Source organism: Aquarana catesbeiana, linkage group LG03 (assembly GCF_042186555.1).
Source record: "Aquarana catesbeiana isolate 2022-GZ linkage group LG03, ASM4218655v1, whole genome shotgun sequence".
NCBI lineage: Eukaryota > Metazoa > Chordata > Amphibia > Anura > Ranidae > Aquarana > Aquarana catesbeiana.
The window spans coordinates 40940386-40959278 of NC_133326.1; the positions used below are offsets into that span (position 1 = coordinate 40940386).

The window sequence follows — 18893 nt, forward strand, 5'->3', positions numbered from 1 at the left end:
GGACAGGTTCCACTCAGAACAGGGCTCGCCATGGTCGACCAAAGTAGTTGACTGCACATGCTCAGCGTCATATCCAGAGGTTGTCTTTGAGAAATAGACGCATGGAAAGGCGCAAACGCGGTCCAAGATGGCCGCTTAGACCGGGAGCACCGCGACGCTCCAGCCCTATAACCTGCACCGCAGCCATCTGAGCCCTCGTTCCGGCCCAGCAAAACCAACAGCCAAACGGGGACACTCTCAGCCACCGCTTGATGTCCACAGAATCTACCCGGAGGAACCTGTCCCTGGAATTAGACTCAGCAGCGGTGCGGCCTGGCCATTCCAAAATGGCGGCCGCATCCTCACGAGGCACAGCCTGTGCTGAAGAATCTATTGCACCAGGATCAAGCTGACCTCCCTGCCTCCCATCAATTGGCAGCCACTGTGAATATCACACAGCAAGTGGCCCCCCTCACCTGCATCCACTGAATCCCTGTTAGGGAGAGCACTGGGAGGCCAAACGCCATTGCAGGAGCTGCTGAGCAGCCCGGACCCATGGGAACAGGAGATCAGGGACACCTCTCTCATCCCCTCAGACTTCCCCTCCATGATGACTTCATTTTCCAAAATGCTAACGAGGGGCCTGTTACATACTGCGGCCCAGATCACAGCCTCTATCCATGCTGATCTGCAGCAAATGGGCACAAGAATAGAGGTGATGGAACAGAAAACTGACCAAGCAGCCTCGAGAATCAACCAGAATCCAGGATCTCCAGGACCAACTAGAAGCGGCTACTTCCAAAATTGATGACCTCAAACAGGTCAAGACGCTACAACTTTAGAGTTGGGCCTACCAGAATCTGTTAAGGATGTTCACCCGGCGGTTCAAGGATTCGTCAAAAATCTAATACCTGACCTACCGGCTCACCACCTGGAAATGGATAGAACCCACAGAGCACTACAATCCATACGCTCTGATGGCCTCCCAAGAGACATCATAGTGAAACTGCACTTCTACGCAGTCAAAGAAGAAGAAGCTATCCCGCTCGGCGGAGAAGCTGACAATCATGGGTCACCAGATCCAAATCTTCGTGGACCTCTTGCCATACACGGTACAAAAGCGACAAGTGCTGAAACCGTTGCTCCAAGTCCTGGCACACAAAGATATAACTTACAGATGGGCATTCCCGCTTTGCATGAACTTTTCGTACTGTAACAAACCATACAACTTCGCCTCATTTCCTGAAGGCGAACGACTTCTACTACATCTAGAGCTGATTACCCAAGAACTGCCTCCACCTCCTGCCAATAGAGGAGCACCGTCATCAAACCGCCCGTCGTCAACTAGCCCGCTGTCAAGTGTGGCAGAAACAACACCCTAAACCGGTGTCTCCAAGCTTTCTAAACAAAGGGCCAGTTTATTGTCCTTCAGACTTTAAGGGGGCTGGACTGTGGCCAGTGGGAGTAGAAAATGCCCCAGCGTCAGTGAGAGCAACAAAGTCTCAGGCTTGGAAGTAAGAAAACTATATAGCAGTAGTCAGTAGGAGGAGGAATAGTACCCCATCATGGATATTCGTTGAAAGAATAGTGCCCCATTGTTGGTGTCAGTGGGTGAAATTATACCCCATTGTTGGTGGAAGTGGTAGGAATTATGTGCACTCTTGGTGTCAGTAGAAGCAGTGTCATTGTTGGTGTCAGTAGAAGAAATGGTGCCTTGTACTGTATCACTGGAAGGAATGGTGCCCCAAGGGCCAAATAAAGACAAGCAAAGGGCCAATCTGGCCTGCGGGCCGCAGTTTGGAGGCCATTGCCCTAAATGATCACGGGAGTCCTTCCCTCCACGAGGTCGTCCACCTTCTCCCAAAACATCTTCAGTCTTCCATTTCCCCTTGGAACTGTGGGTTATGACCAACCTACCATCTATAGACTGACGTTCCGTTTACCTCGATTAAACCTCGGGATTGGTCCCAAGTTCCACAAGGGAGGATTGTTCCTGGGGACTGGCTTTTCCCACAAGATAAATTCCTTAGGACCTCCACATTTTATGACAAAATGTAATTACTGCTATTCCTATTATATGTTTCTAATAAAAATATTGAAACAGAGAAATAGATGTATGAGTGCTGCCAGCATTGCTGGAGAAGTTGAAGGAGTGGGGGGTCAGCCTGTCAGTGTTCAGACCATACGCCGCACACTGCATCAAATTGGTCTGAATGGCTGTCGTCCCAGAAAAAAGCCTCTTCTAAAGATGATGCACAAGAAAGCCCGCAGTTTGCTGAAGACAAGTAGACTAAGGACATGGATTACTGGAACCATGTCCTGTGGTCTGATGAGACCAAGATAAACTTATTTGGTTCAGATGGTGTCACGCGTGTGTGGCCGCAACCAGATGAGGAATACAAAGACAAGTGTGTCTTGCTTACAGTCAAGCATGATGGTGGGAGTGTCATGGTGTGAGGCTGCATGAGTGCTCCCGGGCACTGGGGAAGTACAGTTTATTGAGGGAACCATGAATGCCAACTTGTACTGTGACATGCTGAAGCAGAGCATGATCCTCTCCCTTCGGAGACTGGGACGCAGGGCAGTATTCCAACATAACGACCTCAAACACACCTCCAAGATGACCACTGCCTTGCTAAAGAAGTTTAGGGTAAAGGTGGTGGACTGGCCAAGCATGTCTCCAGACCTAAACCCTATTGAGCATCCTCAAATGAAAGGTGGAGGAGCGCAAGGTCTCTAACATCCACCAGCTCCGTGATGTCGTCATGGAGGAGTGGAAGAGGACTCCAGTGGCAACCTGTGAAACTCTGGTGAACTCCATGCCCAAGAGGGTTAAGGCAGTGCTGGAAAACAATGGTGGCCATACACAATATTGAAACTTTGGGCCCAGTTTGGAAATTTTCACTTAGGGGTGGTACTCACTTTTGTTGTCAGCGGTTTAGACATTATACAAGCTGTACACTCATTACGTTACATTGTAGCAAAGTGTAATTTATTTCTTTCATGTTGTCACATGAAAAGATATAATAAAATATTTACAAAAATGTGAGGGGTGTACTCACTTTTGTGAGATACTGTGTGTGTGTGTATATATATATATGTATATATATAATATGTGTGTGTGTGGTGTATATATATATATATATATATATATATATATATATATATATATATATATATATATATATATATATATATATACATACATACATACATACATATATATATATATATATATATATATATATATATATATATATATATATATATATATATATATATATATATATATATATATACATACATACATATACACCCTAAAACTGAATATCTAAAGTTGGTGCTGCTATAAAGACCTATATATAAATAGAACCACAAAAAATAGCGCGCACACATACAAAAATGCAAAAGGAGTAACTTTTAAATCTTACAAGGCTGCTTAAAAGTCCTACACTATTCACATTTTTTTATGAATAGTGTAGGACCTACTGAAAATGGGGTACTTTGGCGCAGTGGTGGGTATGATATGGCCATATTATGTGACTAAATCCCCATATTTACTCATTAAGACTAGGTGCTTTTAACCATTCACCCACTGGGCACTTATTGCCCTGGTTAGGAAGGGGGTTTAACTTCTCCACAGGATGTAGAAACCTTGCAAGAAGTTCTGCACAAATGAATGGGGTGGGCAACTACATGGCAAATTAGGTTTAATGTAGAAAAATGTAAAATAATGCATTTGGTTGGCAAAAATATCAATGCAATCTACTCCCTAGGGGGAGAACCTCTGGGGGAAGGATGGAAAAGGACTAGGATAGAAAAGGACTTGGGGGTCCTAGTAGATGATAGGCTCAGCAATGGCATACAATGCCAAGCTGCTGCAAGCAAAGCAAGCAGAATATTGGTATGCATTAAAAAGGGATTAACTCCAGAGATAAAACAATAATTCTCCCGCTCTACAAGACTCTGGTCCGACCGCACCTAGAGTATGCTGTCCAGTTCTGGGCACCAGTCCTCTGGAAGGATGTGCTGGAAATGGAGAGGGTCCAGAGAAGGGCAACAAAACAAATAAAGGGACTGGAGGATCTTAGTTATGAGGAAAGGTTACGAGCACTGAACTTATTCTCTCTGGAGAGGAGACGCTTGAGAGGGGATATGATTTCAATGTACAAATGCCATACTGGTGACCCCATAAAAGGAATAAAACTTTTCTGCAAAAGGGAATTTAATAAGACACGTGGCCATTCACTAAAATTAGAAGAAAAGAGGTTTAACCCTAAACTGCGTTGAGGGTTCTTTACTGTAAGAGCAGTTAGCATGTGGAATTCTCTTCCACAGGCAGTGGTTTCAGCGGGGAGCATCGAAAGTTTCAAAAAACTATTAGATAAGCACCTGAACGACCACAACATACAGGGATATACAATGCAATACTGACATAATCACACACATAGGTTGGACTTGATGGACTTGTCTTTTTCAACCTCGCCTTCTATGTAACTATGTAACCAGACCAATTTTCAGTTTTCAGTGCTCTCACATTTTTGAATGACAATTACTCAGTCATGCAACACTGTACCCATATGACATTTTTGTCATATTTTTCCACACAAATTGAGCTTTCTTTTGGTGGTATTTGATCACCACCTTTTTTTATTTTTTATAAATAAACTATATAATAACTATAAATAAAAAAAGACTGAAAATTTTGTTTAAAAAAAAAAAAAAATTTCTTTGTTTCTGTTCTAAAATTTTGCTAATTTAGTAATTTTTCTTCATAAATTTTGGCCAAAATTTATACTGCTACATATCTTTGGTAAAAATAACCCAAGTCAGTGTAAATTATTTGGTCTATGTGAGAGTTATAGTCTACAAGCTATGGTGCCAATCACTGAAAATTGATCTGTCAGGAACCATGAATCAGACTGAAACAGAAGTGCAGTAAAAATCACACTAGTTAGTAAAATGGTATAAACAGAGCAAAAGCAGTCAAAACATAGTCAGAGTCCGGTAACTAGGACGGGTAGTCAGAACAAGCCAGAGAAACAGGAGTTCAGAGATCAGCGAAGTCGGGTGCAGCAAACAGGATCAGGAACCAGAACGGAAGTCAGCCAAGCAAGTCTTTCACAGGAAAACACAGCAGAGAGAGTCCAGATATGTTGACTAAGGCAAAGGCACAGAAGATCTGATCCATGCAGTTTCAATAGCTAGCATTGCTAGCTGACGAGCAGGAAATGAAGACCAGGTGAGTCACTGTGGAATGAAGAATGTTGGTAATTAACTGACAGCTGAGCACAGAGCTCAGAGAAGGAAGGGCTGAGCCCAGCCCTGACAGATTACACCTGATTTTACTGACAGGTATTTGTACTCAGGGAAGTACAAACACCCCCAAATGACCCCTTTTTGGAAAGTAGACATTCCAAGGTATTTTTTAAGAAGCATGGTGGGTTTTTTGCAGTTGTCATTTTTTTCCCACAATTCTTTGCAAATTGAAGATTTTTTTTTTCTTTCACAAAATTGTCATATTAACAGGTTATTTCTCTCACAGCATATGCATGCCACAAATTACACCCCAAAATACATTCTTCTACTCCTGAGTATAGCGACAACACATGTGTGAGACTCTTACACAGCCTGGCCACATACAGAGGCCCAACATGCAGGGAGCACCGTCAGGTGTTCTAGGGACATACATTTCAAATCTAATTTGACTACCTATTACATTTTTGTTGGGCACTGTAGTGACATGGATGTGGCACGGATAATCACTGATGTGGCATGCATGTGGCACGGATGAGCACTGATGTGGCACGGATGTGACACAGATGAGTACTGATGTGGTAGGATGATCACTGATGTGGCACAGATGATCACTGATGTGGCACAGATGATCACTGATGTGGCACAGATGATCACTGATGTAGCATGGATGTGGCAAGGATGAGCACTGATGTGGCACAAATGAGCCATGGATGGAGCATGGGTGAGCCATGGATGAAGCGTGGGTGAGCCATGGATGAAGCGTGGGTGAGCCATGGATGGAGCGTGGGTGAGCCTTGGATGGAGCATGGATGAGCCATGGATGGAGCATGGATGAGCCTTGGATGGAGCATGGATGAGCCTTGGATGGAGCATGGATGAGCCTTGGATGGAGCATGGATGAGCCTTGGATGGAGCATGGATGAGCCAGAATGATGAGCACAGAGCAGCGCTGTGGGCACTTTAGATCCAGCCCACAGCGCTGCTGCACCTGGCTCTCCCCCCTCTCATCACACGCTGTACCGATCAGCATGAGGAGAGGGTAGGAGCTGAACCAGACTTGTTTACAAGTGATCACGCAGTCATTGGACGATATGATCACATGGCAAAGGGCCGCTGCCATTGGCCCTTTACCCCGATTCGTGATGCACCAGGTCTTGAAGACCCGATGGTCATGGACATTCCCGGGTGCACACCCCAGGGGGCGCGCGGGAGCGCGACTCTAGGAGGACATTGTATGACGGTCTCCCAGAGTTATCTGACCGCGTTGTAGTCATCATTCGGCTATGGCCCGGCCGGCAACTGGTTAAGCAGCCTTGTAAGATTTAAAAGTTGCACCTTTTGCATTTTTGTATGTGTGCGCTATTCTCTGTGGTTCTATTTAGTTTTTATATACAGACTCAGTCTACATAACATAAAAACATTCATATGTTATGTGGATTCAGTTTGTATTAGTGCTGCACTTATATATAGGTCTTGTTTTGATTGTGTTTCACAGTAGTGTCGGCTTGCTGACAATTAAATTTATTTGCAACACTTTGCTGAGCTGTTACAATTTTAATTTACATATTAGGGAGACTATTGCCTGTTAGCAATCTTCAGCAGCCATTTTGCCACTTGCATTAGTAGAATGAGTATTTTTTAAAGGGCAGCACAGTGGCTAAGCGGTTAGCAGAACTAGGGTCATCGGTACAAATCTCAACCACGGCATTACCTGCCTGGAGTGTGTAAGTTCTCCCTGTGCCTCCGGTTACTCTGGTTTCCTCCGGTTACTTTGGTTTCTTCCAGCACTCCAAAGACTTGCTGGGAGGTTAACTGGCTCCTGTCTAAATTGGCCCTAGTATGTGTATATATGAATGTGAGTTAGGGACCTTAGACTATAAGCTCCTTGAGGGTAGGGACTGATGTGAATGTATATTAAATATGTAAAGTGCTGAGTAAATTGACGCGCTATAAAAGTACTTGTAGTAATAATAATAAAGAGGAACTTCACGCTCGTCTGGGAAAACAAAAAAGCTGTTGCAAGTACTGTAGATGCTAACTGATTTAAAAAAAAAAAAAAAAACACGTACCTTCGGCCCATGGAGTACAGAGCTGTCTTCCTACAGCCATTTTCTCCAGTGCCCCCATCTTGGATTTGATTTGGAATCCAGCTGAGTGATTGCCAGTTGCCAAATCAAAGATGGCTGCTGAAACGCCACTGCACATACGTGGGCCAGCAGACTGCCATCTTGGATTTGGCAGCCACCTGAGTGATCAGAAAGTCCGCTCCCAAATCAGAGATGGCTGTTGAAGCACAACCGCGCATGTGTGGGCTGAAGGACTGTGGGGGGGATGTCTTGAGTGTTTGAGTTGGTGTATCCCTGAAGATGGTGGGCTGGCTATGCCTCATCCTCACATAGGCCAGGAATAAGGTATTAAACCAGAGCACCAGCAAAAAAAAAAAAAAAAATACCTGCAAATATTTAGCTGGGAGGGATGAGAATTTAAATGATTCCAAGCCTTATAATTGAATGAAGGTCCCCTTAGATGCTTGGAGCAAGACATGTTCATTGTCTATAAATTTAACACCAGCTCAGCCATATTTTAAAGTGTTTTTCCTCTTTTTTAGCCAGATTGGAATAACCCCTAATATTTTTATTTTAAAAGTTAAATTAACCAACATGTTATACTTGCCTGCTCTGTTCTATGCTTTTGCACAGAGCAGCCCCAATCCTCTTCTTCTGGGGCCCCCCGCTGTTGCTCCAGGCCCCTCCTTTTCTGCAAGTGCCCCCACGGAAAGCTCCTTTCCAAGAGAGCACCCATGCGGGCTCGCTCCTGAGCCGCCTTGTCTGTATCTATTGCCCTGTCCCCTGCTCTGTATCAAAACATTTGATTGACAGCAGCAGGAGCCAATGGCTCCTGCTGCTATCAATCAGCCCAATGAGGAGGGAGACAGCGGCGAGAACCACTGATCTTGTGCACATCGCTGGATCGGATTGGGCTCAGGTATGAAAAAGGTGATCCTGTAGTACAGAAGTTTTTTTTTTTTTTTTTTACCTTAAAGTGGTTGTAAGCTTCAATCGTAATTTTGATATGCGCACCATTTATTGATTTATAGATTAGTTTGGCATGAGCATACGGGACGTGATCAATGCTAGCAGCTGTCTTTTAATTAGTTTAATTGGATCTCTACATGGTAGCTCGCAAGAATTTACTTGTTTTTTTTATAGTCCCTGTACTACTTTGGTCCGACTTTCATGCGAGTTGAGGTCTATAGACCTCAAGTTTACACAGACATTCCCTGAATTTGCGGCCGCAAAATTGTGCGACTTTTAAGTGGTAGCAATGTTAAGGGGCCTTAGGCTCACTCAGCACAGGAGCACAGAGGAACAAACGGGGATTTCTTCAGAATAACAAAAGATAGGAATCTGCAACAAAGTTTGTTAACCACTTACCGACCGGCCACTGTATATATATACGTCCTGACTTTGAAGATGGATATCTCGGTAACGGCAGCAGCTGCTGCCACAACCAAGGTATCCATCTTTAGGGCCGGCGTTTCTGTGTACGATAATGGTGGTCTCGGGTTCGCCGCAAGATCACCGTTATCGGCGGCGGGAGAGGTGCCCACCCCCCTCCCGCCGCTCTCCCGCGCCCTCCGCCGCTTACCGGGTCTTCTCACTTCCTAGGTATGGAGACGAGTGAGGCTAAGAAGGCCCCCACCTGTCTCCATACCATAGGAGGGTGGAAGCGACGTCATGACGTCAGCTCCGCCCATTTGTCTTAAAGACACTTTTTTTTTTTTTTTGTCATTTTTTCAAACAACTTTTTTTTTTTGTTTTTTGCATTAAAGTCCAAATATGAGATCTGAGGACGTTTTGAGAGGACCTGTCATGCTTTTTTCTATTACAAGGGATTTTTACATTCCTTGTAATAGGAATAAAAGTGATCCAAATGATTATTTTTTTTTTAAACGGTGAAATAATAAAGTAAAATAAATAAGAAAAAAAAAATTTTTTAAAGTGCCCTGTCCCGACGTGCTCGTGCGCAGAAGCAAACGCATACATGAGTAGCGCCCACGGAAAACGGTGGTCAAACCACACATGTGTGGTGTCACCGCGACCGGTAGAGCAATAAATCTAGCTCTAGACCTCCTCTGTAACTCAAAACATGCAACCTGTAGAATTTTTTTAATGTCGCCTATGGAGATTTTTAAGGGTAAAAGTTTTACGCCGTTCCACAAGCGGGTGCAATTTTGAAGCGTGACATGTTCGGTATCAATTTACTCGGCGTAACATTATATTTCACAATATAAAAAAAAATTGGGCTAACTTTACTGTTGTCTAATTTTTTTTATTCAAAAAAGTGAATTTTTTCCAAAAAAAAAAGTGCGCTTATAAGACCGCTGTGCAAATACGGTGCAAAAAAAAAAAAATATTGCATTGACCACCATTTTATTCTCTAGGGTGTTAGAAAAAAAAAAACAATATATAATGTTTGGGGGTTCTAAGTAATTTTCTAGCAAAAAAAAAAAACTGTTTTAAACATGTAAACACCTAAAATCCAAAACGAGGCTGGTCCTTAAGTGGTTAAGATCCCTGCAATGTACATGGATCACCCAGAGGGGAATGCTTTTTTTTTTCTCAACAAAAGTGGAGTCCCGCTTTAATTATGCTATAGTGTTTTTGAAAATAATATATGAATAATACGAACATTATAGAGGCTAGGCTTCTTGCACTGTATGTTACTGAGGTCAGACCTGGGACAGACTCTCACTCTACCATTGTTTAAAAAACCTTGCAGACGCCTCTTCCTGAAAAACATCTAAAAGTTCTGAAATGTTTTATTTACATTTTTAGGCATGCTGTATGAATGGGAACACGTAACAAACCTATAAAGGGGTTCTTTCATTTTACTGCAAAAGAGGAAATACCCTTCAAACCAGGATTTTAAAATTCCAAGATTACAGGGAGAACGAAAATGTGTATCGGGGTAGAGCGGTTATTACTGTTGAGCAGAAAGCGCGCTGCTCTATATTGTTGCCTTGACATGCCTATGAATCCAGCACTGAAATCCTGATGAGACATAGGGCTGCTGCGAAGGAAGCACTTTAATACCTCGTCACAATGGAAATGACTGGGCTATTTCAGAGCTCCTGCTCACTCTTGAAATGGCTTGTCCATTTCCACAATGTTTCTGCTTTTAGAAAGTGTTGAAATTTGAACCGGCTGACAGTTCTGCTTTATAGTACCTCCTGTAGTCTTTTATCTCCACGGGAGCTGACATCTAGTCTGTCTACTAAGTTGTCTGTGCTACAGCAGGTGTTCATGTTTCTACACGCCGTCCAAGCCTGACTGCCATTCACGTCCTCTGAGAAATCTGCATAGCCTTACAGGAAACCCCCCTAGATGGCTCACTCTAATGGAGAGGCCACACGTGATGTGGTTTATAACCTGCAAAGAATACAAAGCGTACAGACAAAAAGGGAAGGAGAAAAAAAGTGCATCTCCTATTTATAGCATAAGGCCTTCTTCGAGGCCCTTCTAAGCCATTTAAAAACAATGCATCCTTCTACTTGATGGTCAGTAGGTGTTCCGTTAAAAGGCATTTTAAGCTTATAGATTAGTAGCTGGCTGTTCCATTTATTTAAGCTGCTACCCCTGCGGTTTAATTCGTAAGCCATGATTTTCCTTTCCCAATTTTCTCCCCGCTTGCCACACAGCATTTGTTGTATAATTGTTTATTGCCGCTTAGAACGGTATGGATGTTTCCTCGCAAGGCTCGGCCATGTTCTGCCGTTTTTGTGTACGGCGTGTTGTATATTCCCGTAGATGGAATGCTCGGCAAGTTGTGACATTGTGAATGCGCACGTGCTGAGATTCTGCGCTCGTTAATTTAGTTCAGGCACCTGTGTCTCATTTGATTGCTGATCTTTCCATTTACGTTCTTATGACCCTGCTTTATTTCTTCTTCTTTTCTTTTTTTTTTTTCCCCCTGCAGAAAGCTGTGGATAAAGGTCTTTCCTTTGTGAGAGTTGTAGTGAAAGGCATGGGACCTGGAAGAACAGTAAGTTCAGACTTTTTTTTTAAATTGACCCAGTCTTTGTAAACTCTGGACCTCATATATCAGATCTGTCTGCAGGAAGAACCATTTATTGCCTATAGCGGCAAGTCAGCTGCTTGCTTTGTGGTTTTCATTGCTGAAAAGTAAGCCCCCTTACTTGTTATGGGCATTAAGTACTGTTCTTCCTTCAGACATCTTCATACTCATTAGGCCCTTGGTTTTAACATACATTTTTTTTTTTTTATGTGTGATATTTTAAAGTGGAGGGCCACCTTGAAAAAAAAAAAAATCACCAAAAATCCTAAAAAAAAAATTTGAAAAAAAAAAAAAAAACTTACCTAAACCCTTGTTGCTAGGCAGTCTTCCTAATCTGCCTCTTCCTATTCCGCAGTGAGTTCTTCTCCTCGGTGAGCGACCCCGTTGTCTTCTGGGAACTGTGTGTGTTCCCAGAACACCACGGGGCCATTCACAGAACAGAGCGCCGCACCGCTCGCGCTTGCGCAGTAGGAAACTGGCAGTGAAGCCGCAAGGCTCCACTGCCTGTTTCCCTTTCCTAGGATGGCGGTGCCGGGACCCGAAGGACGGGTCGGCCTCGGGCGGCCGACATCGCGCGCACCCAGGACAGGTAAGTACTTATTTAAAGTCAGCAGCTACACTGTTAGTAGCTGCTGACTTTAATTTTTTTTTTTTTTTTTTTTTTAAGAGGGAATCCCGCTTTAAAGTGGCATTTTTTACATTAATGCATGCTCTCCATTAAAGTAGAGCTACAGGGGAAAAAAAAGAGTGGCGCCAATTTGAGTGTAGCATTAATGTGTTTGTTACACTAAAAAAAAAAAATGGATCCTGTTCCCTGAAAGCATTTTATACAGCACAGTGCTTGTGCTGTGTAACTTGGCCCCTTGTATCACCTGAAATACCTGACTGGCTCTGCCATCCCCCTGTAAACTGACCATGGTTTATCATGGCTGCTGAGCCCTGATACCGTGTTCAGTTTACGTGCCTCCGTCATCCTCAGTTATCCTCTGTCCTCCTCCCCCGTCCTCACCCCCCTACCTGACAGCTCTGTCAGTGGCCGCTGTCAATGTCAATAAAAGTTTTTTATTCAGAAATAAAGCAGATGTGCATTTAGTAGAACATTTGTACATGCTTGAGCAAAATATATATATTCAACTCTAAACAGAACAGATTGCACCATTAAAGTTAGTGGCCGCTGTCAAGCCGTCATCCAGAGTAAGACAGGAGGTGTGGCAGTGGCTTATCTTATGAGTTTATTACCACTAAATAAATTGGTGCTTTTTAAAGTGGTTGTAAAGCCACTTTTCTGTTTCCTATGATCCAATGTGTTATATTAAAGTATGTTGCCCCAGTGTATTTATTTATAAGAAAAAAATGCAGCTTCATACTAAATTTCATAGCGCCGCCTGGCGCTCACGTGACTGCCTGCAGTTCTCCTCCCGGCTGATGTCAGAGGGGTATTCTCAGCCCTGTCCACTGTAGTGGTCGGATCGGGGAAGACAGTGGCGGGTGGTCACATGAGCACCGAGGGACGCTCTGAAATTGGGTATGAAACGGCATTTTTTTTTTTTATAAACAACATGCACTGGGGCACATACTTTATTATAACACATATTGGATTATAGGAAGAAGAAAAGTGGCGTTACAACCACTTTAAAAAGCACCAGATTTAATTAGTGGTAATAAACTCATAAGATAACAAAAGATAAGCCATTGCCACACCTGTCTTTCTCTGGATGACGCCTTGAAAACTCGCCCTGCGCCTCCCCATTCAGCCTTGCAACTCTTAACTCCACCAGCGTGGCCTGGACTGGATACTGCAGACTGCAGCAATCCAGACGGATATCTCACAGCGAGGTTAACCACTTCCAGTGTGCCCCATCTTTTGTTATCTTGTGAGTTTATTACCACTGATTAAATCTGGTGCTTTTTAATGCTACACTCAGCATGGCTTTTTTTTCCCTGCCTGAAAGTTGTCAATGGGAAGAAGGTTTACCTTCCAGCATGACAGTAACCCAAAGCACACAGCAAAGATGACCACACAGTGGTTGAAGGAGAAGGCGAATGTCCTTGCATGGCCTAAGCAGAGCCCAGACTTAAACCCCATTGAAAATCTGTGGAATGACTTTAAGACTGCAGTCCACAAATGGTCACCATCAAATTTAACTGAACTTGAGCAGTTCTGCAAAGAAGAGTGGGCAAATATTGCAAATTCTAGATGTGCAAAGTTAGTAGAGACAAATCCCAACAGACTAAAGGTTGTAATTTAAAGCAAAAGGTGGTCCAACAAAATACTGACACAAGGGGGTGATCCTTTTTCCAACTCTAATTCTGTTTTTGACATTTTTTTCTGACACTTGGATGTTATAAGGTGCACTAGCAAATACAGCTGGATAAAACAAAAACTGTGTCTTCATTTCAGGCTGCAAAGCAACATAATGTGATTATTTTTGAGGGAAGAGGGGGTTGATGCATTTCTATACCCACTGTAGATTTAAAGTATATCATTAGCCCTTTAGTTTTAAGCAAAATAAGAATAGAGGGGGCATTTTCCAGTGGAAAAAGCTGTTCTCGTAACGGGGAGATTTACTATAACTGGAGAACTCAATCTGGTGCAGTTATGCATGAGTCTGGGTTCACACTGCTCTCACGGAGTACGGTCCGTCCGTGTTCACTGTTTCAGGTCCGATTTCAGTCCAAATTTTTGGCTGAATTTGAACCTGAAACGGACCACAAGACGCACAGGACTCCTGTGCAATTCGCATCGGAACCGCTCTGGAGATTTGTGAACTGGCTCCATAGATAGTCACAGGCTCCTGACATTCGAGATGGATGTGGGGAGACCCGGATCCAATTTACAATATTGTGAACTCAGCCTATTAGCCAATTGGCTTCTAACTTCAGCTTGTTCAATTAAGCTTTGCAATAAAACCTGGAAGCTGATTGGTTTCCCTTCAGCGTTGCACCAAATTTTGCACTCTTCAGCCTTAGTAAATAACCGGCAGTGGTCTACAACGAGGTGTTCTCTCTCTTCCTGTTTGGCCTTTGAGAAGGGAAGTGAAAGAAAATCTCCCTAACAGGACACAGATGCCAAAAAAAGTCTGGTTTCCAACCATTGGCTAGAGATGCATTTTAAATAAAAAAGAAAAGTGGCTTACTGACAGTTAGTTAGGTTTTATGGGGAATTGTATCTGTAAGGACACCCCGAGTATGAAAGGGGTTAAAGTCGTTTAGGACATTCCATTCCCGCTGAAAGAATGATGGTGTTAACCCTTGTTTTCTACCAATGAAATGCAGGTAAGTGACCATGTCTGGGCCTTCCTTTTGGTGGTATGTCCTCCTAGAAGCCCCATAAAGATCTATAATGTCCTAAGCCGGGATCTCTTACACCTGCCATTAAAATTTTGTATAGACTGACTGGGAATGAGTGCGTCTATTGTCCTCCACGTCACTGAATTCTAAAATCTATGATATACATGGTTTAATAAATCTACAGGATGAAAATGGTACTGAATATTTAAGTGTTTGACCATGGAAAAAAAATAAATAAAAAATACTAATTTGCTTTAGTGCAGAAATCTCCTCCAGACCAATGACCATGTCTTTTTAATAAGGATAATGCAAAGGGACAACTGACTAGCATGATAAACTGTTTTTTATTTAACATTTTCAAAGGAGCATTTTATAAAGTGTTTATATATTTATGTTTTTCCTTTTTAATGCAGCATGCCATCAAAGGGTTAACAATGGGAGGACTAGAAGTGGTATCCCTTACCGATAATACACCCATCCCACACAATGGCTGCCGTCCACGGAAACCTCGGAGACTGTAAACGAGAATGCTTTAGGAGGGCTGAAACGCAACAGTCCGCGCCGTTCCAGCAGGACACTGAATGGAAGAAGCCGCTTACTTCGGCTGCACTGTGTCAGGGTCGTGAAGTATTTCCTTTGATGATGGGGTTTTTTGGGGGTTTTTTTTGTTTTTTTGTATTTAAGGCTGTTTGGAAGCACTTGGCAATATGGTTAATGGTGCTCAGAATGGAAGGCGGAGAAATAGATTTTGTTGAGACCAATTATTATTTTTTTTTTTTTCACCTCGCTTTTAAGATGCCTTTAATAAAATGTCAGGAAATGTTTGAGCTCACCTTTTGTATGCTGCACGCCTTGTGTGTTTCTCTTTTTTTTTTTTTTCTTCCATGTCCTTGAATATTACACAAGAATTTTTATTCTCTTCAAAAAATTACAATCTCTTCAATCACCATGACGAAAATTGGTTTTACAAACAATGGCAGCATAGTAGAGAGAATCCGTTGTAAATGTAGCTGGAAAATAAAGCATGAAGTGTGAAAAGGGAATTTTTCAAGTGAATTTCACATTGTCATTCTGAACCATTTTTTTTATCTTTTCTTTTTTTTTTTTTTTTTTTTTTTACTGTTATTTAAAGCTGCTGCATTTTAAGTCAGTTTTGTCTGAGCCATAGAAGACACATTTTTGGGAAAAAAACAAATGATTTAATACTATTATTAGAGGGATTTGATGATATATAAACCTGTTGAAATCCTCTATTAACCCTCTGCTTTAAGACTAGGATTCTGTACATTCTTGTACTTAACAATATAACCCTTTCTGTAAATAAAAAAAAAAAAAAACTAAAATTAAAAAAAATTTTAAATTGGCCAAGCACCAAGGTTAATCAGATAGATAAATCATTTTTTTTAAACAATTTATTTACTTGTTCCTGCTCCTGCATTGTGGATCCAGTTTCACATCTTGAATAAAGCCATAGATCCCAGTGCTAGAAAAGAAAGTTTGAGTTTGCAACCAAGGAGTCAAGTTTACTTGCAAGGAATACAATATAGATTTGGTCCGATTAGTGGTGAAACACCCAATGTCGTTGGCACCACATCCCTAAAAAGAAAATGTATCAGAATAAAGAAGAACAAATGTGTGTTCTTTTAACTTTGAATTTATTAAAAACCATAAAAACATTTTATATGATACAACTTTTCCTTAAGACTCGTTTGCACCATTAAAATCCCTTGTTCTTCTTTATTCCTTTTACTTGCAAGGGTTTGCTTTAGGGTTGCTGCTAGAGGGGCTCGGGGCCTAGAATTGCTCTCTGTAAAGAAACAGGGATTTATTTATTTTTTACAAACCTGAAGGCTAATGCATCTGACATCTCTATAGGTAATTGGTGAACACCAGCGCTGACAGTCTCGCTTTAGATAATGTGGCAGGGGGAGAGGCTTATATAGGCACACTAACACTGTGTATACATTTTTATTTTTTTTTCAAGCAGAATCGTGGCTGAATATAAAAATAGCTACATGTTCAGAAAATTGTATTTTAGTCTTGGGATGCAGCTGCTATATAGAATAGGTAATATTTTCCTTCACCTGAATGGGTATTTTATGTACCGTAGATTATAGAGAATTTTTTTTGTGTGTGTGCCATTAAGCCCTGATGTCCTTTACTATACTCTGAATTATATTAAGTTGTTTTTTTTTTTTTGGTTTTTTTTTGTGCCATTAACGTTCTAAAGGCAAAAGGTTTCTTATCTTAATGCATTTTATGCATTAAGATACAATTCTGTGTGCATCAGCCCCCATATACTTACCTGAGCCCCATCTCCATCCAGCAATGTTGCACAAGAGCAGCAGCCATCTGGGACTCTCCCTCCTGATTGGCTGAGACACAGCAGCGGGATCCAATGGTGTTCAATCAAAGTCAGTGAGCCAATGAGGAGAGAGAGGGGGGCGAGGGCCAAGTCACTGCTCTGTGACTGATTGAACACACAGTAGCGTATCGGCTCGGGTGCCCCCATAGCAAGCTGCTTGCTGTGGGGGCAGGAAGGAGGGGCCAGGACCCCTGCGAGGGACCCGAGGAGAGGAGGATCTGGGCTGCTCTGTGCAAAACTTCTGCACAGAGCAGGTAAGTATAACAACATATTAAACAACAAAAAGAAACAAGACTTTGGTATCACTTTCCTTTACTGTACTCTGAATTAGTTTTATTTTTTGTGCCTTTAAGCCCTGTTGTCCTTTACTGTGCTTTGAATTATTTTAAGTGTTGTGGTTTTTTTTTAACTTTTTTTATTGTGAAACTTCATGGCTCATCCATTATCACAACAAAAGGCAAAAGCCGAATAACCTTCTGGTGTGTTTTTGAATGTGAATGCTAGCTAGAGCACCAGGAAGAACTCCCACAAAGATGGGAAGAACCTACAAATTCAATGCAGTTACTGCCCTAACAGGACCTCAGAATCCTAATGCTGCAAGGTAAAAGTGCTTTAGATGTTATTAAATGCACCCCTAGCATGGGAATTGTCCTGTAGAGCATTGCTGATCTAGAGTCCCCTGACCTCACTTTGCCGGAAATCAGAATGCCATATTAATAGGCGGTAATGTATCTTTTGTCATATTACGCACAGAAAACTTTTTAGAGGTAGCTTTCATAAATGTCAGCAAGGACGAAACCTATAGAGATGAAAATCGCTTAATAGAAACTGCATAGCCATTTGATTTGTGCATCTTGTACATCTATGGAAGAGGTAGCTACCTTTACATAATCACAGGCAACCTCAGTGACTTCTAGTATTGTTCCATTACCTAATAAATTACTTTTCAGAAAGCATTTTGTACAGAAACCTAATTTAACTCCTAAATACTTTGATATTCCAATATACAAAGGGATTTAATGGGCATGTACTAAAATTCTACTGAAGTGAATTGACAAGCTAAAGCATGTTGCAAGTGTATTCACCGATGGCTTCTATAATTGTATAAAAGCTCGGAAATGTAAGTAGAGTGTTTTTATTACCAGCGGGGGCCAGTTTGGGATGCAGAGGGCACCTTTTTATTTTATTCGGGTGCGTTGAATGCCTGTGTTTTGTGTGTGTATTGTAAAACTTAGGGATCGCCAGTACAGCAGTATATCAACTAAAACAGTGTTTTCCGGAAAGGCTACACAACTACTCTTTCTTTTCAAACTTGGAACCTGATTGGTTTTTATGCAAAGCTGCACCTGATGTTTCAGTCCCCAGTTTTAGTAACCTCCACAGCTTCTTACAAGCACCTCGCACAAAGATGGGACTCCAAGTCTATGCTGAAAATAACAGTGAAGTTGATTTACTTAAACTGGAGAGCGCAAAATCTGGTGAAGCTTAGCATGGTAGCCAATCAGATTCTAACTTCAGCTTGTTCAATTAAGCTTAGACAAAAACCTGCTATGACGGCTACAGGGTGGTTGCATAATTCTGGGAGGACAGTGATGTCCCCCCAGAATCCCACACTCGCGCGCCCCCTGGGGCGCGCACCCGAGAGCCTCTGTGACCACCAGGTCCAGAGGACCGGCACATCACGGATCACTGTAAATGATCGCGGCCGTTTACTATGTGATCGCTCTGTCAAATGACGGAGCGGTCACTTGTAAACAAAACGGCGTCCTCTCTTCCCTCTGTGTACCGATCGGTACAGTGTGAGAGGAGAGGGGGAGGGATCGGATGGCAGCAGCGTTGTGGGCTAGATCTGTAGTGCCCACAGCGCTGCTCTGTGACAATTGCAGACACATCCAGCCATCCCTCCATACCCCGCAATACC

General features: G+C 42.4%; 1 protein-coding gene across 1 annotated transcript in view; it reads left to right on the forward strand.

Moving 5' to 3' along the window:
- MRPS11 (mitochondrial ribosomal protein S11) overlaps nt 1-17925 on the forward strand; it is a 67712-nt gene extending 49787 nt beyond the window's left edge. Inside the window, exons 5-6 of the mRNA XM_073618432.1 lie at nt 11218-11283; nt 15021-17925. Coding sequence (XP_073474533.1) covers nt 11218-11283; nt 15021-15128 — 174 coding nt within the window. The 3' untranslated portion in view covers nt 15129-17925. The remainder of the gene's footprint in view (nt 1-11217; nt 11284-15020) is intronic.
- Nucleotides 17926-18893: the final 968 nt, after the last annotated feature.